General features: G+C 32.3%; 1 protein-coding gene across 2 annotated transcripts in view; it reads left to right on the top strand.

Annotated features, from left to right (window-relative positions):
- csul (protein arginine N-methyltransferase 5) overlaps nt 1-27,063 on the top strand; it is a 128,784-nt gene that overhangs the window by 13,252 nt on the left and 88,469 nt on the right. Inside the window, exon 2 of one of the 2 annotated variants that reach the window (XM_085813494.1) lies at nt 7,200-7,318. The exons of the other annotated variant lie outside the window; for it this stretch is intronic. Coding sequence (XP_085669620.1) covers nt 7,200-7,318 — 119 coding nt within the window. The remainder of the gene's footprint in view (nt 1-7,199; nt 7,319-27,063) is intronic. 2 annotated transcript variants of the gene reach the window in all.

Genomic DNA, 27,063 nt, shown 5'->3' with positions numbered 1-27,063 from the left:
CTAAGATTATATGTTGTGCAGACATTGAAGACAATAAAAAGGTTGCAAATTTAACCAATTTATTAACAATATATATAAAAAAAAAAAAAATAAAAACACAATGAATAAATTTAAACAATATCAGTAACTTAGAAATTACAATATAACCATCATTATCAAAAATTTCATATATTAAATAATATTTTACCTGGTCTCCAAAATACTGGCATTCAATACGCGAAGAACGTGTCCTAAACAGAAATTAGCTACACTGTCAAAAGGTCCACGCTTAATGATCAAGAAAGCACTTGAAAATTAAATTAAGTCCTTGAGAGCACTTAAATCCGGCCTAACTCCGCTCACTGTAGTTGAACACGAGGAATCATAGCCCAGTAAAACATCGCCGCTAACTTATGTTAAATGCCGCCCTCATGAAGAACATGGTTGCTGCCCACGGCAGTCACTCACATTGTAGCCTCTTTTGAGAATCCAGGAGAAGTCATCTTGTAGACTGGAACCAAGAAACTTATTCGGGAAAAGTCATCTTGTAGACAGGAACCAAGGAACTTATTCCGGAAAAGTCATCTTGTAGACTGGAACCAAGAAACTTATTCAGGAAAAGTCATCTTGTAGACTGGAACCAAGGAACTTATTCAGGAAAAGTCATCTTGTAGACTGGAACCTCGGAACTTATCCTCGGACTGCACGCATCGCAAGACGTCTTTCAATAGGGGCTGGAAACCGCACACCCAAGAGCCAAGAAAGCAGGAACTAGAAGGAATGAGCCAGAGCGACACGAGATACTTATACCAGAAGTAGGCATGACGTCATCTCGCGGCAACCAATCAACTATCGGCACGACTCGGCTTTCCAGATGACATAACATCACGTTTTGTTTTGGCATCTTAATTAGGCTGAAACAGTCCGTTCTCAACACAAACAGTGGCAGTGAGAAACGAAGTAGAAGTAACTACGATATCCTTTTAAAAATAAGAACTAAGCCTAATAAATATTTCAAGGAAGAGACATGATGCAGAAAAAGGGTTACAATAAGTCATATTTTCCAACAAATTTGGCGATGCCATACATCTGAGAGCGTATTTAAAAGTAGTACCATAGTAATTAATAATTAATGTATTCTTTTATAATGAATTCTTTTTGTTTTCTTAATCATTCATTTAACCATAGTTGAATTAAAATTATCTAAAAGACATTTTCAGTTGGTGAAATTGATTTATCTCAGGTTTTTTGTTTATCAAAATCTATCTACTACTACTATACGTTTATCAAAATCCACTACTACTACAGTCAAAAGTTGTTAATTCGGACCTCAAAGCTAAAAACTTTCTGCGCATGCGCCGCGTTGACACATGCGCATAGGCGTTTACGCGTGCGCGTAAGACCTTTACGCACATATGCGTGTGCGCAAGTGCAGAATACGTTTTCGCGTTTAACGTATAATGGACGGTATTACGCGCACGCGCATATGCGTGTGCGCAAGTGCAGAATACGTTTTCGCGTGCGCGTTTAACGTATAACGGACGGTATAAGCTAAAATTATACAATTATCTATTTCAGTTAATGTTGATGCTTGCGTTATTCCTCAATCTTCGAATTGGATGCAGCTTATTATTTTTTGCAGACTGTAAGAGCAATTTTATAAAAGTAAACTTGAACTTTCGATTATGTCAATTTCTGATTCTGGAGCTCCCAAAGGATCTACAAAACGAAAGTATGTCTCGATGTCCGTCAAACAAAAAGTGGAATTGCTGCAAAAAATGTATAAAGATATGAAGAAGGTGACAGAGAGGTTAGTGAAAACGAAAAAATTTCGATTGATAAGTTAGTCGGTATTCTCGGCACAGCAATTACGGGACTTGAACAGCAGAGCTTTTTAACTGAACAAGAAATTATGTCTTTATAGAATTAAAGAGAAAGTATTATCACATAAAATGAAACAACTTACATTGAAAGAAATGTTTAATAAAGTAAACAAATAAATATTAAGCTTCTTTTTTTGTAAATTTTGATACCCTTTAGATCATAATTGTTCTTTATTTCCTAAAATACGGTTTCATATTTTTAATTTTGGAATTTGTGCATGCCATCTTACGAGATTTAAACTGATGATCTATAATCCGGAAAAATCGATAATCCGGAATCGCCGAAGTCCCGATGAGTCCGGATTAACGACTTTTGACTGTATATGTTTATCAAAATCTATCTACTACTACTATATGTTTATCAATACACAATTCCCTAACACACATCTATCACACTTATCTAACACACAATATTTTTGCACATAATAAAACAGAAGTTCTCTACTAATATCTGTGAAAACGTAGTTTTTCTTATATGAAATTAGTCTTAATTTAAGGTTGAATATTTGCCTAACTTTAATTAGATATTGGAAATCAAGCCAGATGATGTATATCAGTTAGTGCCACAATTGCATTTTTTGCATGAGCTTCTAATTATGTGCTGAATTGAAAAAGAATTTTATATTGCTGCGTGCGTATGGGTTCGTTATGAATTGAATGCACAAGTTCAATGAAAAATGAACAAAATTTATTATTATCACTACAAGTAAAACAAAATGCTTCAGTTTCCTCAGATATTCATACAGTATTTATTACAATATCTCACTGTAGTTATCTTTTAACTACTCAAATGTTCAACAGGCCTTAATTCAAAACAGCTATAGAAAGCTAATCTGCAAATTCATTACAATCAACAAGAACAGTTTTCTAAATAAACTCTTAAAACAACATTTAACTGAATTGAGAGGTTTTTTTCCATTTTATAAGCTTTTTAAATCACTCGCGAGATTGTTCTAGCAATGTCTCGAAATCAAAAAGGAATATTTATATATTAAATGTTAAATGCACATGCTCTTGTATTTTTAATTTTCTGGCTTAGCTTTCTTTTAATATTCGTCACGCGCTGCATTGCACAGGGAATAAAATAATTTTATTTATAATATACTAACATTAACTATTTAAATACCAAATCCGTAACACTGCCCCCTTCCCCATGGATTGCACGTTCTGGGCAGTACAATCCCTAGAGAGGACTCCAAACTTACAACTAACACATAAATGCAATAATAAACATAACACTACATTACAATAGCAAACAACATGAACAATAAATGCAATAACTAAAACAAATCAAATACTTACAAATCAAATACTAAATACAAATCAAATCAAATACACATTTAGAAACAAAAAGGACCATGGTTTTATACTATTTACAATTATTTACGCTACATACTATGGCCATAGTAATGAGCTAACCTGTCGTAATGAACAACTTTAGGTTTAGATTTTGATGACATACAAATTTGAACCATGATGTCATTCAGCCTGTTGAGGACTGTGTACGGACCATCCCAAGGTGATTGTAATTTCGGACAGAGTCCTTTCCGTCAAGTCGAATTCCTATCCTCGTTGAATCTATATCCAGTAGCTCTCGTATATTATCTGGTCTTCACTTTCTCCGTCGCCAAATTGACTCGCTTTTGTGCAGAATGGTGCATCACTTCAAACCAGGCCTGGACATCTGGGATGTATTTCTCATGCGACGAAGGTGAATCCGTAAGGCGACCAAACAGGTGGTCACAAGGCAGACGATGGTCTCGACTGAAGATCATCTGGGATGGAGAATAGCTGGTAGTCTTGCGTTTCTTTTCAACCATAGTATGATTTTGGCAGCTTTCTGAGCTGGGTCTTTCGGACAAGGCGTCGGCATTTCCAGATGAGGATCCCTTCTGAGGATGGATAGTCATGTCATCAGATGCTGAAAGCAGTTTGTTGCTTTTGAAGTCTAAGGAAAAATTGTATTTCCTTAAAAGGTTCAATCCAAGTATGCATGGATCTGTAATATCCGCCACATATGCTGTGTGATGGTAGGCGGCACTTCCAAACATGATGTTCACGTTTAACTTCCCAGATATGTCGATCTTATCACCAGATGCAGTCTGAAGGGTAACACAGGATGGCATCCAAATAAGTTCATCTTTAAACTGTTGAGCTAAATCTATCCGAATGATGGTAACATTAGCTCCTGTGTCAAATTGCAAGGATCATATTCACTGATCATATTGCAAGGAATTCCATCGATATGCCCATTGATGGACAGTCCGTTACTGTTGCCACTCACTGTAGAAATCTTGAGTGCTTTAAAACAAGGTTTTTCATTATCTGGCAACCTCCGTTGCTCGATATGGTCACTAATTTGCTTCTTGAGTCATTGCTGGGAAATAGTCTTATTTTCCGTACCTCAGGGTGTTCTGCAGTTTCTTCGTATGTGGAATTCAGCTCCACAGTTCCAGCACTTTGGTTTCCTGTCATTCCTTTTCCATCTCATGGTGTTTAATTGCTTGTTCAACTCGTCTGTCTTATTTTCTATGCTCTGGGGTGTTCTGGAGTTCCTTTGTATGTGGCCTTCAACACCGCATTTCCTACACTTTTGAGCCAGTTTCTTCTCCTTTTATTTTCCAAATCAAAGCATTGACTTGTGTTAAATCATCTAAACGAGCCATCAATTCATCCACTGGCTTTTGGACTCGTGCCAGCTCCGACTGGGTAGCGATTTCTACGAGTTGCTTGCTTGGCTGTCTCGAATTTCACGGCATGCAACAGAGAACTTTTTATATCCTTGACATCCACCATTCTCAGAGCTTTCTGTATTTCGAGATCCCGGATGCCATCGATAAAGTATTGCAGGGACAGGATTTCCCTTCTTTTTGTCGGGCACTCTGAAAAGGCAAGATGGAACAGCCTTTCTACATCTGTGGCAATTTCATGAAGTGTTTCGGTGGGCTTCTGTTGACGGGATTTGAATTGAAGCCTGCTGTAGTCTTTTAAACACTTCTTCCCAAAAGCACAGCTCCAACGCATCAAACAGAGCTTCAAAATCTAGCCCTTGGTTTTCCGAAAGAATCTGAAGGCTATTGGCAGCGTCTGCTCTCAGAAAAGCGGCGAGATGATAGGCTTTAGCTTGGGAATCCCATCCATTCGCATCTACAATTATATACAGTCAAAAGTTGTTAATCCGGACTCTTCAGGACTTCGGCGATTCTGGATTATCGATTTTTTCGGATTATAGAACATCAGTTTAAATCTGGTAAGATGGCATGCAGAAATTATAAAATTAAAAATATGAAACTGTAATTTATGAAATAATGAACAATTATGATCTAAAGTGTATCAAAATTTACAAAAAAAAAAGCTTAATATTTATTTGTTTACTTTATTAAACATTTCTTTCGATGTAAGTTGTTTAAGTTGCTTTGTTTTATGTGATAATACTTTCTCTTTAATTCTATAAACAGACATAATTTCTTGTTCAGTTATAAAGTTCCGCTGTTCAAGTCCTATAATTGCTGTGTCGAGAATACCGACTAATTTGTCAATCGAAATTTTTTCGTTTTCAATAACCTCTGTGTCTGTCACTTTCTTCGCTATCGGAAGCAAATTATAATGACGAGGAATTTGATTTAAACCATATCAAAGACGGAATACATCGAGATGAAATGCTGCATTTAGTAAGGAATTATAAGCCAAATAAAATGAAAACATCTGCCCTGAAGATAAGGATAGTGCTGACAGATCAACTTCCAATTCATTGCGCAACGTCCCCCCCCACCCCCACAGAGCAGCATGAAATTGATAAACAGATTTCGGAATGGTTAGGTCATTTTTTGCAGCAATTCCACTTTTGTTTAATGGACTTCGAAACATACTTTCACTTTGTAGATCCTTTACATATTAGTAAATATATATTGGAAATTCTATTTGACATAATCAAAAGTTCAAGCTTACTTTTATAAAATTGCTCTAACAGTCTGCAAAAAATAATAAACCGGATCCAATTCAAAGATTAAGGAAAAACGCAATCTGCAACATTAACTGAATTAGATAATTTTAGCTTAGCTTATACCGTTCATTATACATTAAACGCGCATGCGCACATGCATATTTGCAGCCGTAAAGGTCTTACGCACATGCATCAACGCGACGCATGCGCAGAAAGTTTGTAGCTTTGTGGTCCAGATTATAGATCATTCCGGATTATGGGTGTCCGAATTAACGACTTTTGACTGTACTTGCCAGGAGTTCTTCCCATCGTACGTAGATAGCTCCAGAGACAGACGAGCAGTCATTGGTAAAAATTTAAAACCATCCGAATTGCTCCCTGTCATCGCTACTAATTTCTTTAAAGTATCAAGCTCTTTGGCAACTGCAGAAACCTGGTCAGCAATTTGTTGTTGAACGGAACAAACTCTTCCTTCAATTTCTTCTTTGACAGAAGAAACTCTGTAACCTGTTTGTTGTTCCTCGGCCAAGAACTCTATCTTCTATGAACTCTTTCACAGAAGAAACTTTTTCTTCAATTTGTCGCACTTTATTTTCAACCGCGTCTATTTTGCCTTCCATAGCCTTCAATTCGTTTTCTATTATGCAAGTAATTTCTCTCTTTATTTCCTCTTAACCCATTTTCATTTCATCTTTAACAGCTTCCATCTTTTCCTGAATCGCTTCCATCTTTTCTTTAACGGATTCCTGGATCCCTTTCATTTCTTCTTGGCCCGCTTTGATTTCTTCTTTAAATGAGGCAAAGGCTGATATCAACTGCCTTAGTTGTTCTTTCATCGTTCTTGTTATTGGCATTCAAACCCCACTCCTGACACCAAAAAGTGTTGCGTGCATACGGTTCGTTATGAATTGAATGCACAAGTCCGATGAAAAATGAACAAAATTTATTATTATCTCAACTAATAAAACAAAATGCTTCAATTTCATCAGATATTCGTACAATATTACAATATCTCTCAGTAGTTTTCTTTTAACCACTCAAACGTTCAAGAGAACTTAATTCAAAACAGCTAGAGAAAGCTAATCAGCGAATTCGCTACAGTCAACAAGAGCAGTTTTCTAAACAAACTCTTAAAACAACAACTAACTGAATTTAGAGGTTTTCCTCCTTTTTATAAGCTTTTTAAATCACTTAGGAGATTGTTCTAGCAATGTCTCAAAATCAAAGAGATATTTATTTATTAAATGTTCTGTTGTATTTTTAATTTTCTGGCTTAGCTTTCTTTTAATATTTGCCACACGCTGTACTGCATGGGGGATAAAACAATTTTATTTATAATTCTACTAACATTAACTATTTAAATACCAAATCCGTAACAATATTTTTCTTTTCAGGTATAGTTTTATTGTTACACCTATTGTGCATCCTAGATTCCGAAGAGAGTTTTTAGATGGCAAGGTCCAACATCGACAAGGAGCTTTCACTAGATCTGATCTTGTACTAAGTACACAAGGTACAATATTTCTCCTGTGTTCTTTAAATGATATGCAGGTGTAAGTGGTAGATATGCAGGTGTAATCTTTTATAACGAATAATTTTTTTTGATCCATTAGCAAAATATTTGCACAATTTTTTTACTGTAAAGATTCATGAGAAATTAGTAGGAATAAAAAACATGTTATGTATATTGGTGCAATACATGGCAGACCTGCTAGTTTGATCAGTATCATGGTTAACAGTGCTCTTTTATGTAACAGACTGTAATTGTAATGGAATATATAATCCACTCAAGTAACACAGTTCGAACTAGAAGAACTAGAACTTTTGTGGCACAATTCATTCAACTTTATAACATAGAATACTGTAGTTCTCTTTAAATACTGATCTTGCTCAAGTACATAAATTTAATCGTCTCAATATTCTCAAAACTTAAATTATTCTCATATTGATATATATTCGGCATGAATTTTACATTGTACTCCATTCTTTATGTCTAAACATCTTTACGTTGTACTCCATTCAGAATGCAAACACACTCCACATGATTTTTTGCTATAAAGACACTATTTGCTTATTGTCCTGAAATGCATTCACTTACTAAAAGCCAAGTGAATGCATTTCAGGACAATAAGCAAATAGTGTCTTTATAGCAAAAAATCACTTAAAATGACTTGGAGCCAAAAGGTCCCTTGGTAGAAGAGTAAAGAAACCCTCAGATCAATCTCCCCCAGAGTGATCTCCATTAAAATTGGGACAGAATTGAGTAAACTCATACTCTCACCTGCTGGATCATTTTGTTGGGTCCAAGTTCAAATCCCAAGGAAGGCATTATGTTTGTAAGTGTATACAAAATACACAGTTGAGCTGAAATCCTTTCAAGAGATTGGTTATGAAGGAAGAGGGATAAGAGACCCTCAGTCTCCCCTTCTCACTCATCTATGGGGAGAGTTCTACTTTTGGAATGGCATCTGTAGTGGAACATGAGCAGTTAGCAAAGCTTGGTGATACCTAAATGTCTAGATGATACATATGTGCTGGCCTTGTTTCAACCTTTACTTGTTACGTGCAAGTTGCTGAAGGTCTTGGCCGATGACAGAGTTAACCTTTTTCTTGACTACAGTAAAATTAAGATACCTGATCTGGTTTCTTTTCCACAAATAGGATAACTAGAGAAAACAATATAATGCACCTTTCAGCACACACACACACATATAACCATGTAATAATTTAGGAGGGAAGATTGAGATACTTGCAGTCATAAGCAATAAAGCACATATGGCTTTATTCTTGAGAAGTTTATTCTTATTATAAATTACACACATTATAAAGTGTGAAATCTGCATGCCTATCTTGATTAAAAGGTGTAATCTGCATGTCTGTCTTGATTACATTTTTGTATATTCAGTATTTTATGATCCTATTACAACATGATGGATGAGAGAGATAAGAAAGTGGCAAGATGTTTGCTGCACACCGAGAAAGAGCAGAATGTGTTGTACTCCAGATGGAAGTTGAACTCAAAGTGATTTGATGTCTCTTCCGAATTTTCCTGTTGGCTATTAATAAAATGGGTACTTTTCCGTTTTGCCGGCGCAAATCTCGCCAAGCAGACTTTGTTGATTATTACGTATTTCCGGAGTCATTCTGACTAGTGGGCGCTGCGTTCGTCCTAATAGTCAGTGGCAGGCAGGATACTAAAGGTGTAAGACGTGGAAGGCAGAGATGCCTAATAATATATCTCTAATTGATTGAAATTTTCGTATATTTTCTTGTAAATAAATGTTATTGTTAACAAAACCTCTTATTATCTCTTGGATGCACCTTTAGTCTCACAGAACCATTAGATGCAAAATTGATGACAACACACTGTATACACATAAAAAATGTTAACAAATGTTAGTTCTAAGAATTTTTTATTTTGAAGGCATGAACATTTTAATATGGTTTAAAATTTTGTAAAACGCCAATAAATTTACTATGTTATCATGGTTCAACAGCCTGATTTACCGGTTCGTATCACGTGACCCCAAGTGATCTCATCTCACGTAAACTACACTACAAAAATATAATTCTCTCAGTAATTATCTACATTAATTTCAAGTTAAATCTTAATTTGGAATGCAAGTTTAAATGCAAGAATTATTTCAATTTGTACGAATAGCTTACTCCGAAATTATGTAAAACCGCAGTGCTTTACTTCGCTAGTGCATTCTCATTAGAATGGATGAATTTAACCCTTGATTTTGCCTTTTCTATATTTCCGCCTTCAGGTGAGTGTGATTGTATCTTAATTGACTTAATTACCGTGAATGGTCGTAGGGCATAAAATTAATTATCTTTGTAAATATTCTATGTAATTGTATGCCAGTATTGAAAGAAACAATCAATCTGGTAAGAAATTGCTGCGACTTGTTTTGAAAATGAGGCGCAAAAGGTTACCAGCGAAGATATTTTGTTTGGCATCAGTTGTACCATTTTTGGTGACTTCATTGCCTGCACCGGCAAAATGGAAAAGTACCATAAAATGTTTCAGTTCCTGTTGAGTTCTGTTTCACTGAAGAATTTATGTAAGTGACTGCATCATTAGCATTATGTAAGATATGTTATTTGTTGGCTGTGGTGATAAAAGCAAAGCATATTTTGCTTCCCTTAAATAAAGCTAAGACTAAACTAAATGAAATTCATGCTTTATTCCGTAAATAAAATAAAAGAGCTAACACTGTAGCCTTTACATTTAAAATCATTAAGTGAAAGAAAAACTAGCATAATGCTAACTGATAATCACACAAGAGAACAAGAAAAACTAGATTTGCCGATACCGGCGTACATGTATATTATACTCGGCCAACCCGCCGATCTTGACGTCATCGGCCAATCAGCGGCAACCACGTTAGCTTACCGCCGATCGACCTCCGATCAAAATTTGCATGTGGAAAACTAAAGCCAACAAACGGCCCTCTTTTCCCCATGCAAAGACAAAAACAAAACTTTCACAGAAGTTCATAGTTCAATTCTATTGTACGAAAACACTTATTGTCTTTAAACACTGAAAACATCTAAACAAAACTTTCTTAAATTTACAGCAGTCGCTGCTTTTGTAAATAAGTCGGCAGTATTTAATTTACTGGTGATAAATTCAAGGTCAAACACTCCATCATTTACTAGTCTTCTAACAAAGTGATATTTTACGTCTATGTGCTTAGTTCTGTGATTTTCTATTGGCGATCTAGAAAAATCAATGGCAGACTTGTTATCACAAAATAGTTTACACTCTCTTAAATTAAACTTTAAAATTTCATCTTGTAAGACATTTTTCGTCCACATTAATTCCTTCGCTGCTTCAGATAAAGCGATATACTCCGCTTCCATGGTTGATAAACTTACACATTTTTGTTTAACAGTTTTCCAGATTACCGGTACTTCATCTAAATATAATATAAATCCTCCCATGGACACGCGGTCATCTCTATTACTTGCATAATCAGCATCTGAATAACAATATAAATTTAGATGTTTAATCTTCGATAAGTTTAATTTATATAATTTAGTACTATTGAGATAACCAAGCAATTTCAACAATGCTTCCCAATGCCTAATTCCAGGATTCTCCTGAAATTGTGATAAGATATTCACTGCATATGTAATATCAGGCCTTGTCCTGTTAGCTACAAAAACTAAACATCCTAACAGATTTCTAAAGGGTAATGTATGCATTTCCGCAACTTCTGCACTTGTAGATGGACAATCTAATTTTGTAAGAATGCCCTTAGCTATGGGAAGTGAAGTTATTGGTATCTGGAAATGTTTAAATTTTTCAAAAATTTCTTCGATATATTTTTGCTGATGTATAAAAACTCCATTCTCATTCTCTAAGAATTCAATTCCAAGTAACGTTTTAGTTTTACCTAATACTTTAAGATAAAAAAACTTACTCAGCTGTGAAGTTACTTTATCTATACTATATTGATCTTTACTAAAAATCACAATATCATCTACATATAACAAGAGAATTACATTTGAACTCTTATAAACACAATTACAACATTGTATTTTCTTAAAATGTAGATTTTCTAAAGTACTTTCAAATTCACAAAACCATTCACGGCCGCTTTGATGTAGACCGTAAATGGCCTTGTGTAATAAACACACTTTATTTTTCTCTTCGATAAATCCCTCTGGTTGGGTCATATATATTTTCTCATTTAGGTTTGCATATAAATATGTGTTCTTTACATCTAACTGACAATTAGTCCATCCATATAAACATACCAGTATAGTGAAAAATATTCTTATGATTGAAAAATTTACTACAGGACTGTAAACGTCATCAAAATCTTCACCTCTTTTCTGCCTGAATCCCTGTGCTACTAAGCGTGCTTTGTATCTAACCACTTGATTCTTTTCATTTCTTTTTAGCGTATAGACCCATTTGTTTCCTATTATAGTTTTATTTTCTGGCTTTTCTACTAATTCCCAAACCTTTCTTTTCTTTATTCTGTCGATTTCTTCTTTCATTGCCTTATCCCATTCTTCGGCATTTACTGATTTTCGTGCTTTAAAATTTTGTGGGATAACTATTTCTACGGAATTTGCCTCTTCAGACACAGAGCTAGTCTCCTGTTCTACGAAATTAACTTTCCCCGAGTATTCATTTTTTGTACTAAAATCAAACTTATCTTTTTCATATTTAATATTTCTTGCCTCACAATACTTTTCTATATCATTATAGGATCTAAAACGGGTGTCTGTTCCCTCTACATAATAATATATGTCTGTACGTGTTCCTTCTGGCCTTTTAACTGCTTTTCTTTGCCAGTTTAAGTCTGATGCTTCTTTCGGAGTAGATTTGTCATCTGACAACTTTATTTCTTCTCTAGAAATTTCCTGTTCTTCATCTGATTCTGCTAATAGCTCAGATTCCTCTAGTCTTTTAAATTTAGGCTTTGTTTTCTGTTCCAGGATGCCATTTGTTGCATACAGTTTTTCATCGAACTTCGCATTACAGGTTTCTATTAATCTGCATTCTTCTGGCAGCCATATCCTATAACCCCTAGTTTCCTTCGCATATTCTACCATGATTCCTTCTTTGCACCTCATTTGTAATTTATTTCTAATCTGTTTTGGCATGCCAACATAGGCTTTACAACCAAATATTTTAAAATAAACAACACTGGGTTTTCTATTTAGGAACATTTCATAAGGGGTTCAGTTGCTTTTATGACATACTCTGTTCCACGTATGTACGAAACAGCCAAGAGCTTCTGCCCACCATTCTTTTCCCATTTTACCATCATTAAGCATAGCTTTAACTGCGTCTAATGCCGTTCGGTTAAAACATTCACACACACCGTTCTCTTCTGGGGTGTACGCGTTCGTGCGTTCAACGCTAATTCCATTTTCGGCTAAGTACCCTTCAAATTGCCTGTTACAGAATTCCCCACCATTATCAGTGCGTATACTTATTAATTTTCTATTCGTCAGTCTTTCCATTTGCCTATGATAATTCTTAAAGTTGTAGAACGATTCGTTTTTATTTTTCATACAAAACACTGTTACTAATCTACTATAGTCATCTACAATAGCAAGAAAATATTTACTCCCACCCTTGGAACTGGTAGTGGGCCACAAACGTCTAAATAAACCAACTGCAATGGTTTATCCGATCTCTTCGGAACAGATTTAAAAGTTATTCTAATAGATTTAGCAATAATACACGATTTACACCTCTCTATTGGTTTTTCAATTTCTGGTAATCCTTTCACGCTTTGATTCTTACTAGTTTTCTTAATATAATCAAAATTTACGTGGCTAAATCTCCGATGCCATAGCATAGCATCGTCTACTTTATTTAACTTTCTAATTTCTGTACCGTAACCAGCTTCCCTTTTACCTGTTGCATATCTAAATGGTTTTACGTGATAAAGTCCGTCATATCGTTTAGTGTAGCATAATCTATCCCAATTATTAAAGTATATCCACATCTTCCCTTTTGAAATCACAAAATGAGCACCAGCCTTTTCTAACCTTGCTCCCGATAATAAATTTCTTCTTAGATTTGGATTATATAACACATTATCTAACTCAATCCAATTTATTCGACTGCCTACTTTTACTGCAAATTTCCTACAGCTAAAGACATATGCATATCATTTATTTCTTCGAAATTTGTCATTAAATTTCCATTATTACAGTAATGAGTTGTAGCTGCAGTATCTACGACCCAATTAAATTTATCTGCGTTACCTCCTTTATCTGTAGTTGTTACATAATTTTCTACTAACATTAATTTTTTATCTTTAAACTGTCCATTTTTATCATCTATTTTAAACTTCTGATTTTTACTTACATTTTCTTTACATTGAGCAATTAAGTGCCCAAATTTATGACATCTGAAACAAGGTCCTATTCTCATATTCCCCATTTTTTTCTTAGATTTAGTTTTATTTTCAACTTTATCTTCCCTGCGTTTAAACTAATAGTATTAAACACGCTTACCTTGCTGACTTCTAAATCAGCAATTACCTGGCAAAGTCGGCTTTCTTCCCTTACCGGCTCTTCAGCAATTCTTTCCAGCGTAAAATCTTCGTCCTTCCACCTATAGATCAATTGTACAATGCCGGAGTATTCCTGGGGTAATCTCCTTATTGCCTGGAATCCTTTAAAAAGATCTGCCAAGTTGTGACCAGCTTCAGCCAACTTCTTTGCAGTCATTCTTATTCTTGCGATGAATAATCCTATTTCTTCATTTGGCGTATATCTAATACTAAAAAATTCATCCAGTAACTGAATTATCCTTGCTCTTGTTTTGGGTTCGAATTGCTTCTGTAGAACTTCCCACGCCTCTTTACCAATTGAACATTCTTGTATCAGCGGCCTGAACTCAGCTTTAATTCCGTAATATAATGTAGTGAAGGCTCTGTTCTCCCTCAGTGTGAACTCCTGCTTTACACGCCTTGTTGCACTTTTATCTAATTCTTCTTCTTTGTCCTCTATGAAGCTCCAACAATTTCTATCCAGTAACAGCATTTTCATGTCGACTTTCCATCGATCCCAGTTGTCATGGTTTAACAACTCAAAATCTTCAGGTAGTAATGACATCTTCAATTAAGTGTGAGCACAACGACTTGAACAAACTTCTAAGACAGGTCAGCTTCTTTTTGTGGATAACGGCCCTCTTCACCTACATTCCTTCAAAGCTGAGTTGAACTGGATGACTGATTAGCTGTTGGCGCTGGGCCCATAACCCTGTTGGCAGTGGTGATAAAAGCAAAGCATATTTTGCTTCCGTTAAATAAAACTAAGACTAAACTAAATAAAATTCATGATTTATTCCGTAAATAAAATAAAAGAGCTAACACTGTAGCCTTTACATTTAAAATCATTAAGTGAAAGAAAAACTAGCATAATGCTAACTGATAATCACACAAGAGAACAAGAAAAACTAGATTTGCCGATACCGGCATACATATATATTATACTCGGCCAACCCGCCAATCTTGACATCATCGGCAACCACGTTAGCTTACCGCCGATCGACCTCCGATCAAAATTGGCATGTGGAAAACTAAAGCCAACATTATTAACATGGAATTTTGAACCTGGTGAATTATTAATGTATGAGGAATTTCAATATTCTATTACAGTCAAAAGTCGTTAATTCGGACCTCAAAGCTAAAAACTTTCTGCGCATGCGCCGCGTTGGCATATGCGCGTAAAACCTTGACTACTGCGCGTATGCGTGTGCGCAAGTGCAGAATACGTTTTCGCCTGCACGTTTAATGTATAACAGACGGTGTAAGCTAAAATTATTTAATTATATATTTCAGTTAATGTTAATGATTGCGTTGTTCCTTAATCTTCGAATTGGATCCCGCTTATTATTTTTTGCAGACTGTAAGAGCAATTTTATAAAAGTAAACTTGAACTTTCGATTATGTCAAATAGAATTTCCGATGCTGGAACTTCCAAAGAATCTACAAAACGAAAGTATGTTTCGATGTCCAACAAACAAAAAGTGGAATTGCCGCAAAAAATGGATAAAGACATAAAGAATGTGACAGAGAGGTTAGTGAAAACGAACAAATTTTGATTGACAAGTTAGTCAGTATTCTCGGCACAACAATTAATGGAACTTGAACAGCGGAACTTTGTAACTGAACAAGAAATTATGTCTGTTTATAGAATTAAAGAGAAAGTATTATCACATAAAACGAAGCAACTTAAACAACTTACATTGAAAGAAATGTTTAATAAAGTAAACAAATAAATATTAAGCTTTTTTTTTTGTAAATTTTGATACCCTTTAGATCATAATTGTTCTTTATTTCATAAATTACGGTTTCATATTTTTAATTTTAGAATTTCTGCATGCCATCTTGCGAGATTTAAACTGATGATCTATAATCCGGAATCGCCGAAATCCCGACCAGTCCGGATTAACGACTTTTGACTGTACTAGAAAACTGTCTCCTACGTTTTCAGGTCCTTATAAAATATTAAAACAATAGTCTTAATCTACTTTTATAACTAAAAAATCAAATTCTCTAACTAAAAGAAAGTCTGAAATTGTGGATTCAGCTTGACTTGGACGAATTTAAATTTATTGTTAAAAATAGTAAACCCACTAAAAGTGATTTAAATATTTTTTTCCAAATATTTCAATATCTTCTTGAAAATTTCCAAAATGTTTATAACTTGAATGTGGCTTTTTAATTACATGAAGACTGTATATCTGATTGTGACTAATTATTTCCTGATATGATTTCCTTTTAATTTGTTTCTTTTTGTATCTTTCCTCTTCCTTTCTCCAGAGTTTTCTGTATGAAGTTTATTGTATTTATTTCTTAAAAACTAGAGATGAGGATAGGAAAACTCTAAACCAAAGTCTTAAGCCCCGCTCACATGCAATGCTGTTTCTCACAGCCACCGTTTGTATTAGGGAGAAACAGGGATATGAAGCAGTTTTGCCTTCAGGACCGGTTCAGATGCTTATCATCTTCCATCCCTTAACTCATAAGCCACTGCGAGCAATGAATGATGTCACAAACGGGAATCAGATTGGTGGATTTCTAACGTTAACTTACATCTTTTTTGACATTGTTTAGTATTACTATAGAATGCTATCAGAGTTTAACTCTTTAATTAATTAAAATGCACCTAAATTAATTAAAAATGCAATTTATATACGAGACCAAATGATTAAAAGAAACCACATATGCTGCTGAGCGGTTTTAAATAAAAGGTTTTGTAACTGCTAAAATTTCAAACTTTGCTTTTTGAAAAAATGAATAAAATGACAAATTAATAGCATTAATATTAATTATAAATGTTTTAATATTGATTATAAATGCTTTAGAAAATGTATTATAATTAATTCATCTGTTAAAATTGTTTTGAACGTGTTTTATGAAGATTTTAAAATAAAAGCTTGTAAATTACATTTATATTAACCAATTGAATAGCACTAGGTTTTATTTTATATATATGTAATGAAATTCAGTAATAAAATTTTTAAGAAATTTGAAATGATTTGATGACCATATTAGACAGAATATATTCTTTAAACTGCATTTTCTCAGTTTGCATTTTTTAGATAAATTCTTTCATTTAAAGTCTTCAAACTTAAATAGATGTGGCCTAAATTAATTAATATTTTCACTGCTTAATTAAAATTATACACTGTAAAAAAAATCTGTAAGGTTACTAAGAAAACTCATGGAAACTGGGATGCCATGGGTTATTTGAGTAACAGAAACAGGTGTTTTCTTTGTAACGTTACAAGAGTTTTGCCTGTAATGGTTACAGTTCTTTTTCTTGTAATATCACAGCATATAGTTATGTAAGTTGAACATATTTTTCTCATGTAAATTCCCAAATGATATATCTGTAATGGTTACAGATTATTTGCGTGTAATATTACAGCAAATAATTATGTAAAAAGAACATGTTTTTCTCATGTAAAATCCCAAACGATATATCTGTAATGGTTACAGATTATTTGCGTGTAATATTACAGCAAATAATTATGTAAAAAGAACATGTTTTTCTCATGTAAAATCTCAACAGATATATCTGTAACCGTTACAGGTTATTTGCTTGTATTATTATAGCAAGTTATTATGTGAGTAGAAGATACTTTTCTTACGTAAAATTCCAATGGTTGTATCTGTAAAGGTTTCAAATTATTTCCTTCTAATATCCCATTAAGTAATTATGTGTGTAGAATATATTTTTCATAGATAATACTAAAGGATATGTCTATAAAAGTAATAGATTTTTTTGTCTAAAATGATGCTTATTATAATAAAATATACTGAAATCAAGATGTTTTGAGTAAAACAATATCTGCATGTGTATATCATTATACAGATATATGCAAGTGAAGCATAATAGTTTGGCTTTTTAAATTAGTCAATTTGACCTCATAGCATTAATTTAAAAGATGCACTTTCAACAGCAATGTTCTTTTTTCAAAAAGTAACATTAGTCTGTTGCAGAGTATTTTTGTTTTATGAAGAGAAACTTATGTCTGATATTATTGAAAGGCCTTTCATATTATCATTTTGATTAATTTAAAAGTTCAAATTGATATGCTACTCCTTATATTTGCCCTGTAAAATAGCTGAAAAAAATAGTATGTTTTATTTGCATGTTTTAGTGTCAGTTAATAAGATATGTTCTAGAACTTTCTTTTTAGTAATTTTAGCTAAAATAGACACATGTTGCTTTAGATTTAACTTTAGAGTAAACGTGTTGCATGTTGATATGATCATATTATTACAGTAAAAGACATTTTGTGAAATATTTCTATGAAGAACTCAGAACAGCTGTTCTTCATATTTCAAAAATATATTCTCTCCTAAAAAATGACATTTTCAGTAAATTAAAGAATTCAACATAGCAATGAACTTCATTTTGTTACTACAAGGAATTCAAATTTTGTTCATACGCTTGAATTACAACGTCTAACTAATTTTTTTTATTCTTATCTGCACTCAGTGTTTGTCAACAGTCTTCTATTGTTTGAAATAATGCATAACTTTTTTACTTACCTTCAAATAATTTCCTTTGAATTAACAGATAGAAGTCTTTCATTAAAAACCTAATGTCATGCTTTTTCAATAAGCCTAAAACTTTGCCAACTGACCTTAATTTTTAAAGCCTTGTTTCCCTTAAAATTCTTAATACAACTATGCCTTTAAGAAATTTATTTCTAAAATTAATACTTCAGTTTAGCTTAAAATTTAATGCATTTTAATTTTACCTATAATTTTTTACAAACATAATATGTAATAAATCTAAGCTTAATATTTACCATTTTTACCATTTCGAAAGTGATACTAAAAAGGATTCCTAGTTATTATAAATTTCGAGATTCGCATACAAAATTGTAAAATAAACATGTGACAACAGAAAACAAACTTTATGCTCTCTCTATATTACAGCATGTTAATTAAGAAGTTTATTGAATTTATAATTTTATTGTGAAACACTATGAAGCAAATGATATGCTAATTAAAATACAGAAGTAAAAATAATTTATTAATTCATAAACTTTACATAAAACCTGAAAAAAAGAATTAATTAAAAAATAACATAATATAATTTAATAAACATTTCATAAAAATTCGTTTCGACTGCTTGGAAAAAATGAATGGTTTTTCTCCTCTTTGTAAACCATGTCTCCTAAATAAAGAAAAAAACATTTCTTTTAAAATCATAATCATGCTCTTAAAAAGCTTATAAAATTATTTTAATAGATGTTTTAAACATGTGCTTATATAACACTTTTAATCATATTTCTTTATAATATCTTAATTAATTAAGAACAGCTTAAATTCTTTAAAAAATTGGATTACAGTGAACCGTCTCATTACGACAAGCTACCTCAGTGAATCACTTTTTAAATTTAACCAGCATTCTTCATAAAATAGCTAATTAGTAAACATAACTTCTCTAGGATGCCCACTATCATTTAAAGATCAAAATTCAGGAATCACGTATAGCTAGCTTAGAGAAGGTTCATTGTACAAAAACAGCCAATATTCAAATATTTTCATAAATGAAGCCACCATAGTTATTAAATATAATATACAGTATACTTATATTCAGAATTCAGAACTTGAATAAATTTCTCGAACTGTTTTAGCATTCGAAAAATATTATATTTATTACCTTAAATTTCTAAAACAATATTACATATTCGTCCAAAGGAATCACTGGGACTCGGACAACATTTTCCCCCTAGCTTTCTTTTAGCACAGGATTCTGAATATGTTTTAAAGATTTAGGTAACGTTTGTCTTCCTTAAGGCGCTCACAAAACAAGTTACCCTAAATGTTTTGTCCGCATAGTGGTCATTTTCATCTTACTAACTGATTTGCTAGTGGATTTTGGGTGCATGGCCTATCGTTGATGAAACAATAATAGTGAACAGCTTCAAGAAAATGGGGATATCTAATGCTCTTGATGCCATATTCCCACTTATTTTTACTAATTTTATCTTCTGAAAATTAAGAGGGAAAAATTAAACGAATAATTTAATTTCCAAAGGACAAGAGTCACAGTAGGAATATAACAAATGAAAAGTAATCATGGATAAACTACTACTATCACAATATTATTTATTTAAAAGAAACCTCTATTTCAATAAGAATACACATAATTGCAACATCTAATAAGTTATCTCATTTCTTCTTTATAATTTGAACTTCTGTCATTCTCATTGTTGTTCTTGCAAATCCTTAGATCATACATAAATAATTAGAGAAGGTTGTGGTCCGATGCTTACTAGGGTGAACATTCAGCTGATATGGCAAAATTGCACAGTGAATGGCAGTTGGTATTTGCTTTCACTATCATAGATCATTGTTTGTATTAGGCTGACATAATATTCAACAGTTAGAAGAGAAAGATTCAACGGGGCCGTAAGTGTGCAAAAGTTTGCCTTTGTTAGTATGACGAAAACAATCATTATGTTGATAAATCCATTTTAAAATCTTGGGATATTCATTTTCTGAATGCATTAAAAGGGGGAAAATTATGTAAATATTTTTTTAATTTTCAGAATCTGGTTCTAAAGCTCGGTGGGGTGGAATATGCAACGCAATACGGTAATTCTGAAGATCATTGCTCGGGGCAGTACAAACTAAACGGTGATAACTTGCATGCTGTAGAAGAAGACACAAATTGCAGTTCCAGATGCATTAAATGCTTTGAGGTCTAGGGAGTAGCAGTGGGCAATACTAAGAGTGAAATTCAAGGTATAGGGAAGTAGGAATGAAAATTACTTTTATCAGATAACTTAAATGGTTATGTTACTAAGTGTTCTTATTGGAATGTAGGTTTCTTTTAAATAATAATACTATGATAGTTAACAGTAGTTCATTCATGAATATTTTTGAAGTATGATCTTATTGTAATCACATCCTTCAAAATTAAATTGATTGCTTAATTTCCCCCTTGATTTTCATACTATAATATAAAAGGAGGAAAAAAGTCTGCAAGTAAACATAACTCCTCTTTCTCTCTCTATATACAGACATGTATCTTTGTGTGCAATTAAGCAAAACAAATGTGACTTTTTCTTCTTTAAAAAAATTGTGTAAATAAATAGGATGAGAATTAAATTCATTTCAAAGACTTATGACACATGAAATATACATGATCAAAATAAATTAGAAAATTAAGTTCAAATAAATTTTAAGCTAAATTACGTGTTGCAATGTAAGTTGCAATAATTCAGTTGTAATAATTAATACTAACAAAACCAAACAGCATATTCCCATTCTGCAAAGTATAAAAATTCTTCTGCAAAACTGAAAAAATGACCAGCACTTTGGCTTATTTGATAACATTCAAATTCACTCCTTTGTTTGCATTTAGAATTTATAACTTTAATTTTCCACAGAAATTTGTTTTTGATTTAAAAAAATTTCACTGGCATAATTTCATTCACTTCAGCATATATTAATAGATGCAAAAGGTTTTTGTACCTTTTACATAATTTTAAATCTTATGTAAACTAACGTAATTAATATCAAAATCAAAACATAGATCAGAAACAGCATAAAATTTAATTAATAATTACTACTAGTGTCACACAAAATGCTATGAAATTAATTAATAAAATAAGAATGAGATAAAATATATAGAATTAATATTCCACATGTGTGAAGTTTGGAAGTTTTACGTTAAATAATTTGTTTTAATTAAGTATTTTTAAAAATGACCCCTTAAAGCATGGGACCTTTCGTAATTAGAACTTGCAAATCCACTTCGCTAGTCTTTCATAACATTGCTTTTCTTTTATTAACAAGAAATATTGCATTCAGTTATTTAATTTAAGATATCAAAAATAATGCTACTGAAAGGCATGAATACTTACTTAAATTTGAAATTAATTTGGTTGACTTAAAATAATATTTAAAAAAATAAATCTTCATATATACGTCTAAAAATCAGACCTTATTAATTTTCTTTTATTTGAACGATATCTGAATTCTGCCTTAGTTTGAACTAGTAAATCATTGGGCAATTAAATACCAAGCTATAAGAAAACTAATGTAGTTTACAAATGCACTGAATTTTATTTCCGGTATTAACTTTCAAAGAAGGTAAAATTTTCTGCATAATTGCATCATTTGGATTGATAGAATATGGCAAAGCATGCAAAGGCTATCAGCCTAAAGGGAAGTATGGAAGCACTTGAAGTATATATTCATGGGCGGTTTTGTAAGGAAAAGTAGCTTGCATTTCCATTTATTCATGTGTGTGTATATATATATATATATATATATATATATATATATATATATAATGTTGTATGAACTTAAATCTATTTAGTGCGAATACAAGTTATTATTACTTGCGCAATTGCTGCAAAGTTAGTTAATAATAATTTATTTCCTAAACAGTATTGATTAATTGATTATATTATCTCCTAAGTTTAATTAAAGTAGAATTATTTTAAAAGTGTGCATCCATACTGGTAAGTTATATTTTGAAAGATGTTTTGAAGTAATTTGAAAGCAAAATGTTAATAATGTTTTAACGGGGACTGGAGTTAAATCATCACGAAGAATAATATATCAATTGTAAAAGGAAAAATTAAAACATGTAATTATTGTCATTGATCGGAAATTAGTTGACTTTTCAAGGGGAACAAACCGACTCCCGTTCAATGAACAATAATTGATAAAAATACGTAAATATGAAAGTGTTTCGTCTTTACTCGAGTTATAAGTTAAAGCCAAACCGGCAATTCTAGTCAGGCCAAAAATTTCCGCGAATAGTTGCTACTCAAAGAACTTATTCTCATGAAGTATTTTAGTCAATTCAATTTGGAGTAAAAATCAATTACTGTAGAGAAATTCTGTAAAACTCGAGTAACCGTCCCCGACACTATCATCTTTATGTATTTGAGTACTATATTATTTGTAGAAATTAAACATTGGAAATTGTCATTATGAAATCGAATTCAAAGTAAAGTTGAAATAAACATAGAAGATTATAAAAAAGATAAATAATGCAAACTTTGTAAAAACAAATCAAAGAAAACATAAAAATAATATAAAAATAATATAGAAAATAATATAAATAAGATCAGTGAATGTACATGAAGATATAAAGGCCAGAAAGGTATTAAGTAACTTACATTCTTTCTAGTGGGGGAGTTGGTAAAGTGTTCTCTTCGTGTCTGACTCAGAAGTGTAGGGTGTCCGAAAATTCTTAGCGGCAGTAGGGCTTTGAATAATATCAGTCGGTAAGACTTGGGTGAAGTAATTTATGGTAGTGGGTGGGACTTGGAATTCTTGAGGGATGTATTTTGTGGAGTTCTTATCTGAGAGAGACCTTCTGTTAAGATTTTTTTGAAAATACTAGTGAATGGAAATTAATTAATTTCTGGCTAATTGTCGTGTCGCAATGATTAAGAATTTAAGAAAAGAAAAAGGCATTTTCGCTGTCCAAGAGCTAATAGACAGTCTAAAGGCAGGAAATAGGTCCATTTTTTTAGTAACAGTAAAGTAACAGTATATGTCTGAAGACAATTAGCTTTTTACAATATATACAATTGAGTAATTACACTATATACAAATCTTTCAATTGACAGTCATCCAACTTATACCGCCTTCTCAGGTTTAGGAATAAATTATCATATCCCTATCAGTTAAATGATTTAGAGTGAGTATTTAACGCCTGCTCTTTTAAGGCAATGGTTGATAAATTGAAAGGGAATTAGATTATTTTTGAGAATTTTGATAAGGATCAAAATTTCGCGTTGTAAATCTATTGTATCTGTGCATATAGTTTTAATTCGTTGTATTTGATTAATTAAAGTATTGTTAATTACTTTTTTGGATATGTTGGAGTTCCAATTTATTAATTTGTTAGTAACATTATCTGTAATGTTACAAGCAAATCAGATGTTACCGCTACAGTTTGCTTTCAACCTGTTACCATTACAGGAAATTCTTCTGTAACTTTTTGATTTCTGTAACTTTACAAAACTTTTGCCTGTAAAGAGCGAACTTTTTTTTTACAGTGTATACTTTATAAAAATAAGAATGGGTTTTGACAAATACTGAAAAGGAAAATTATTTGAAGTGGAAATATAATTGAGATAATATTTGTTTCAAAGTTTTTGCTTAAAAATATGTTTTTATTTTTTCTCAGAAACTAAATCATTAATTGCAAAATTGATCCCTTAAAGTTATTAAGAACTTTCTAATAAATACAATTAGAAGAAAATTTGAGAGAAAATCATTAAAAATTGTGAGAGAAGAATGATATTTTAATTGTTAAACTTTTCTTCCAAAAATAGTACTGGTCTCTTATATAAATAAAATCTTTCTTATATAATAAAAATTCTTATATAATAAAAATTAAAAAGTACTGGTCTCTTATATAAATTGCATTTTTAATTAATTTAGGTGCATTTTAATTAATTAACCTTTTAACTGTCATGCCCGAGATAATCTCGGGCACAGCACTAGTGTTCGAAAATGTCACGCCCGAGTATTACTCGGGGTAATTTTTTTTTGAGTGCATCGTATTGTTATACCCGAATATATATCGGGAGACGTTTATTCCGGCTTCATCTCTTTGTCAAACCCGACTGTATCTCGGGAAAAGTTAATGTGCGCTCAGTTCAATAGATGACAGCACTTTACTGAAGATTTCAAAGGTTAGAGGTTATTTGGTTCAAGGTGCATGGGATCTTTTTGTTGTAAAATAGCGTCCAGTTCTTTGAAACGTTATATAGATGATTTAGATTCTTCAACCGAAGATGAAGGATGTGTGTTTGATGAGCAGTATTCATGATACTTCCATGGTCAGCCTCAAAAATAAAAAATGGAGATATACTCAAGGCGAAGATTGTTTCTAATTACGGTCTAACTATGGGTGGTGTAGATCGCTGTGATCAGGAAATATCCTGTCATCCAACAATTCGAAAACGTCAGATAAAATATTATAAAAAGATACTTTTACATTTACTAGACAAGGTACTCTGGAACTCATATTTGCTCTATAAAAATGTAGTTGGGAAACGTATTACATTTTTAGAATTTCGAATCCAAGTTGTAGAAGAGCTTTTACATAAATATGATGATGCAGCTTCTGGACAAAAGAATGTTGGCAGATCACCTACAATAGATAACCCTGCCCGTCTTACTGAACGACATTTTATATCCCATTTTCCTCCTATTCCTGCGAAACGTGAGCATACAAGATAGTGCAAAGTGTGTTGTTCGAAAAAGGATAAAAATGGGGAAAAGATAAGGAAGGAATCACGATTCTGGTGTAGTGATTGTGGAGTTGGTTTGTGCTTGGAAAAGTGTTTCCAGTTGTACAACATAAGACTGAATTACTGAACTACTAATAGGTATTCACTTATATTTATTTATGTTTTAGAAAATAGTTAATTTTTTTTCATTTTTAGAAAATAATGCTCCACTAGAAGTGAACTTTGCAACTGCCATGTTGAGTGACAGCTGCCTCAAAGAAAATAATCAGTGGCTACAAAACTTTAAAAATTTTACCCATGTATGTCAAAATATCAATTTTTAACTACTTAAGTATATTTTATTTTGTACTAAACATTTGGTTTTTGCAATAAAAAAATTTGACAATTGTGTACCCAAATCATCAAAATAACTTGACAGTTAAAGGGTTAAAGAGTTAAACTCTCAGCTTAAAATTATTTTGCCTTACAAAACCATATAATAACATTCATAAAACTATTCATTTTGTGAGGAGAAAACAAGCAGTGATAGCCCATAAAATGTAAAATTTCCAGTCACTAAATATGTAAGATGTCACTGGAAGCTACAGATTATTAGTCTTAATTTTATGTAGTATTTAAATTTTCATATATTTTTGTTTATACAGTCAAAAGTCTTTAATCCGGAGTCGTCGGGACTTCAGCGATTCCGGATTATCAATTTTTCCGGATTATAGATCATGATTTTAAATCTGGTAAGATGGCATGCAGTAATTATACAATTAAAAATATGAAACTGTAATTTATGAAATAAAGAGCAATTATGATCTAAAGGGTATCAAAATGTACAAAAAAAAAGCTTAATATTTATTTGTTTACTTTATTAATCATTTCTTTCAACGCGGGCATGCGTAAAGCATACATTACGCATAGTCTAAATTAGAAAATTGCAACCAGAAAACTATTTGATGTGTATTCGCGATATTTATAATGACGAGGAATTTGATTTAAATCATATCAAAGACGGAGTAAGTACATCAAGATGAAATACTACATTTAGTAAGGAATTATAAGCCGAATAAAATAAAAACATCTGCCCTGAAGATAAGGATAGTGCTGACAGAACAACAATCAGTTCATTGCGCGCTACGATGTCAGAGAAACAAAGGATGTGCCTTTATCCATTTTTTGCAGCAATTTCACTTATTGTTTGATGGACATCAAAACATGCTTTCACTTTGTAGATCCTTTGGCAGCTTTAGAATCAAAAATTCTTTTTGATATAATCGAAAGTTCAAGCTTACTTTTATAAAATTGTTCTAACAGTCTGCAAAAAATAATAAGCCGGATCCAATTCGAAGATTAATAAACAAAGTAATCTGCAACATTAACTGAAATAGATGATTTTAGCTTAGCTTATAGCCTCTGTTATACATTAAACGCGCATGTGTAAAGGTATTATGCGCATGCATAAACGCATTATGTGGTTACACATGTGCAGAAAGTTTGTAGCTTTGAGGTCCGGATTATAGATCATTCCGGATTATGGACGTCCAGATTAAAGACTTTTAACTGTATTTAATGTTTGTAATAAATGAAGAATATTTCAATCATGGTCAATAGAACAAAAAAAAAAAAAAAATTTTTTTTTTTTGAGAAGCACACTCTTAATATGAATACACACGTATATGAACTGCGCACATTGTAATAGGCATAATCTGATTACTTTTTTGTCTATTTGACCTTATGACAATAAGATGAATGAAAAGTAAGAAGCGGCAAGATGTTTGCAAGACAGCAAACAAGAGCGGAAATGTGTTGTATCCCAGAAGAACGTTGTGGTCAAAGTTCATTTTTGAATTTTCCTATTAAATATTAATAAAAAGTTTTAATTCCAGCTGAAATCCAGCTGGATTAATCTGGAAATGATGCTGTTTATGAATGTCTGTTATATGCAATTACTATTTTTAAAACAAGAGGAATTAAAATGGAGATTCAAGGGACTATTGCAAGTTAAAGTTAGAATTTTGATTTAC

Source organism: Stegodyphus dumicola, chromosome 3 (genome assembly GCF_044657685.1).
Source record: "Stegodyphus dumicola isolate Sdum_Otavi_A_Nest chromosome 3, ASM4465768v1".
NCBI lineage: Eukaryota > Metazoa > Arthropoda > Arachnida > Araneae > Eresidae > Stegodyphus > Stegodyphus dumicola.
The sequence above is the reverse complement of the archived record's forward strand: the minus strand, read 5'-3'. Positions and strand labels throughout refer to the sequence as shown.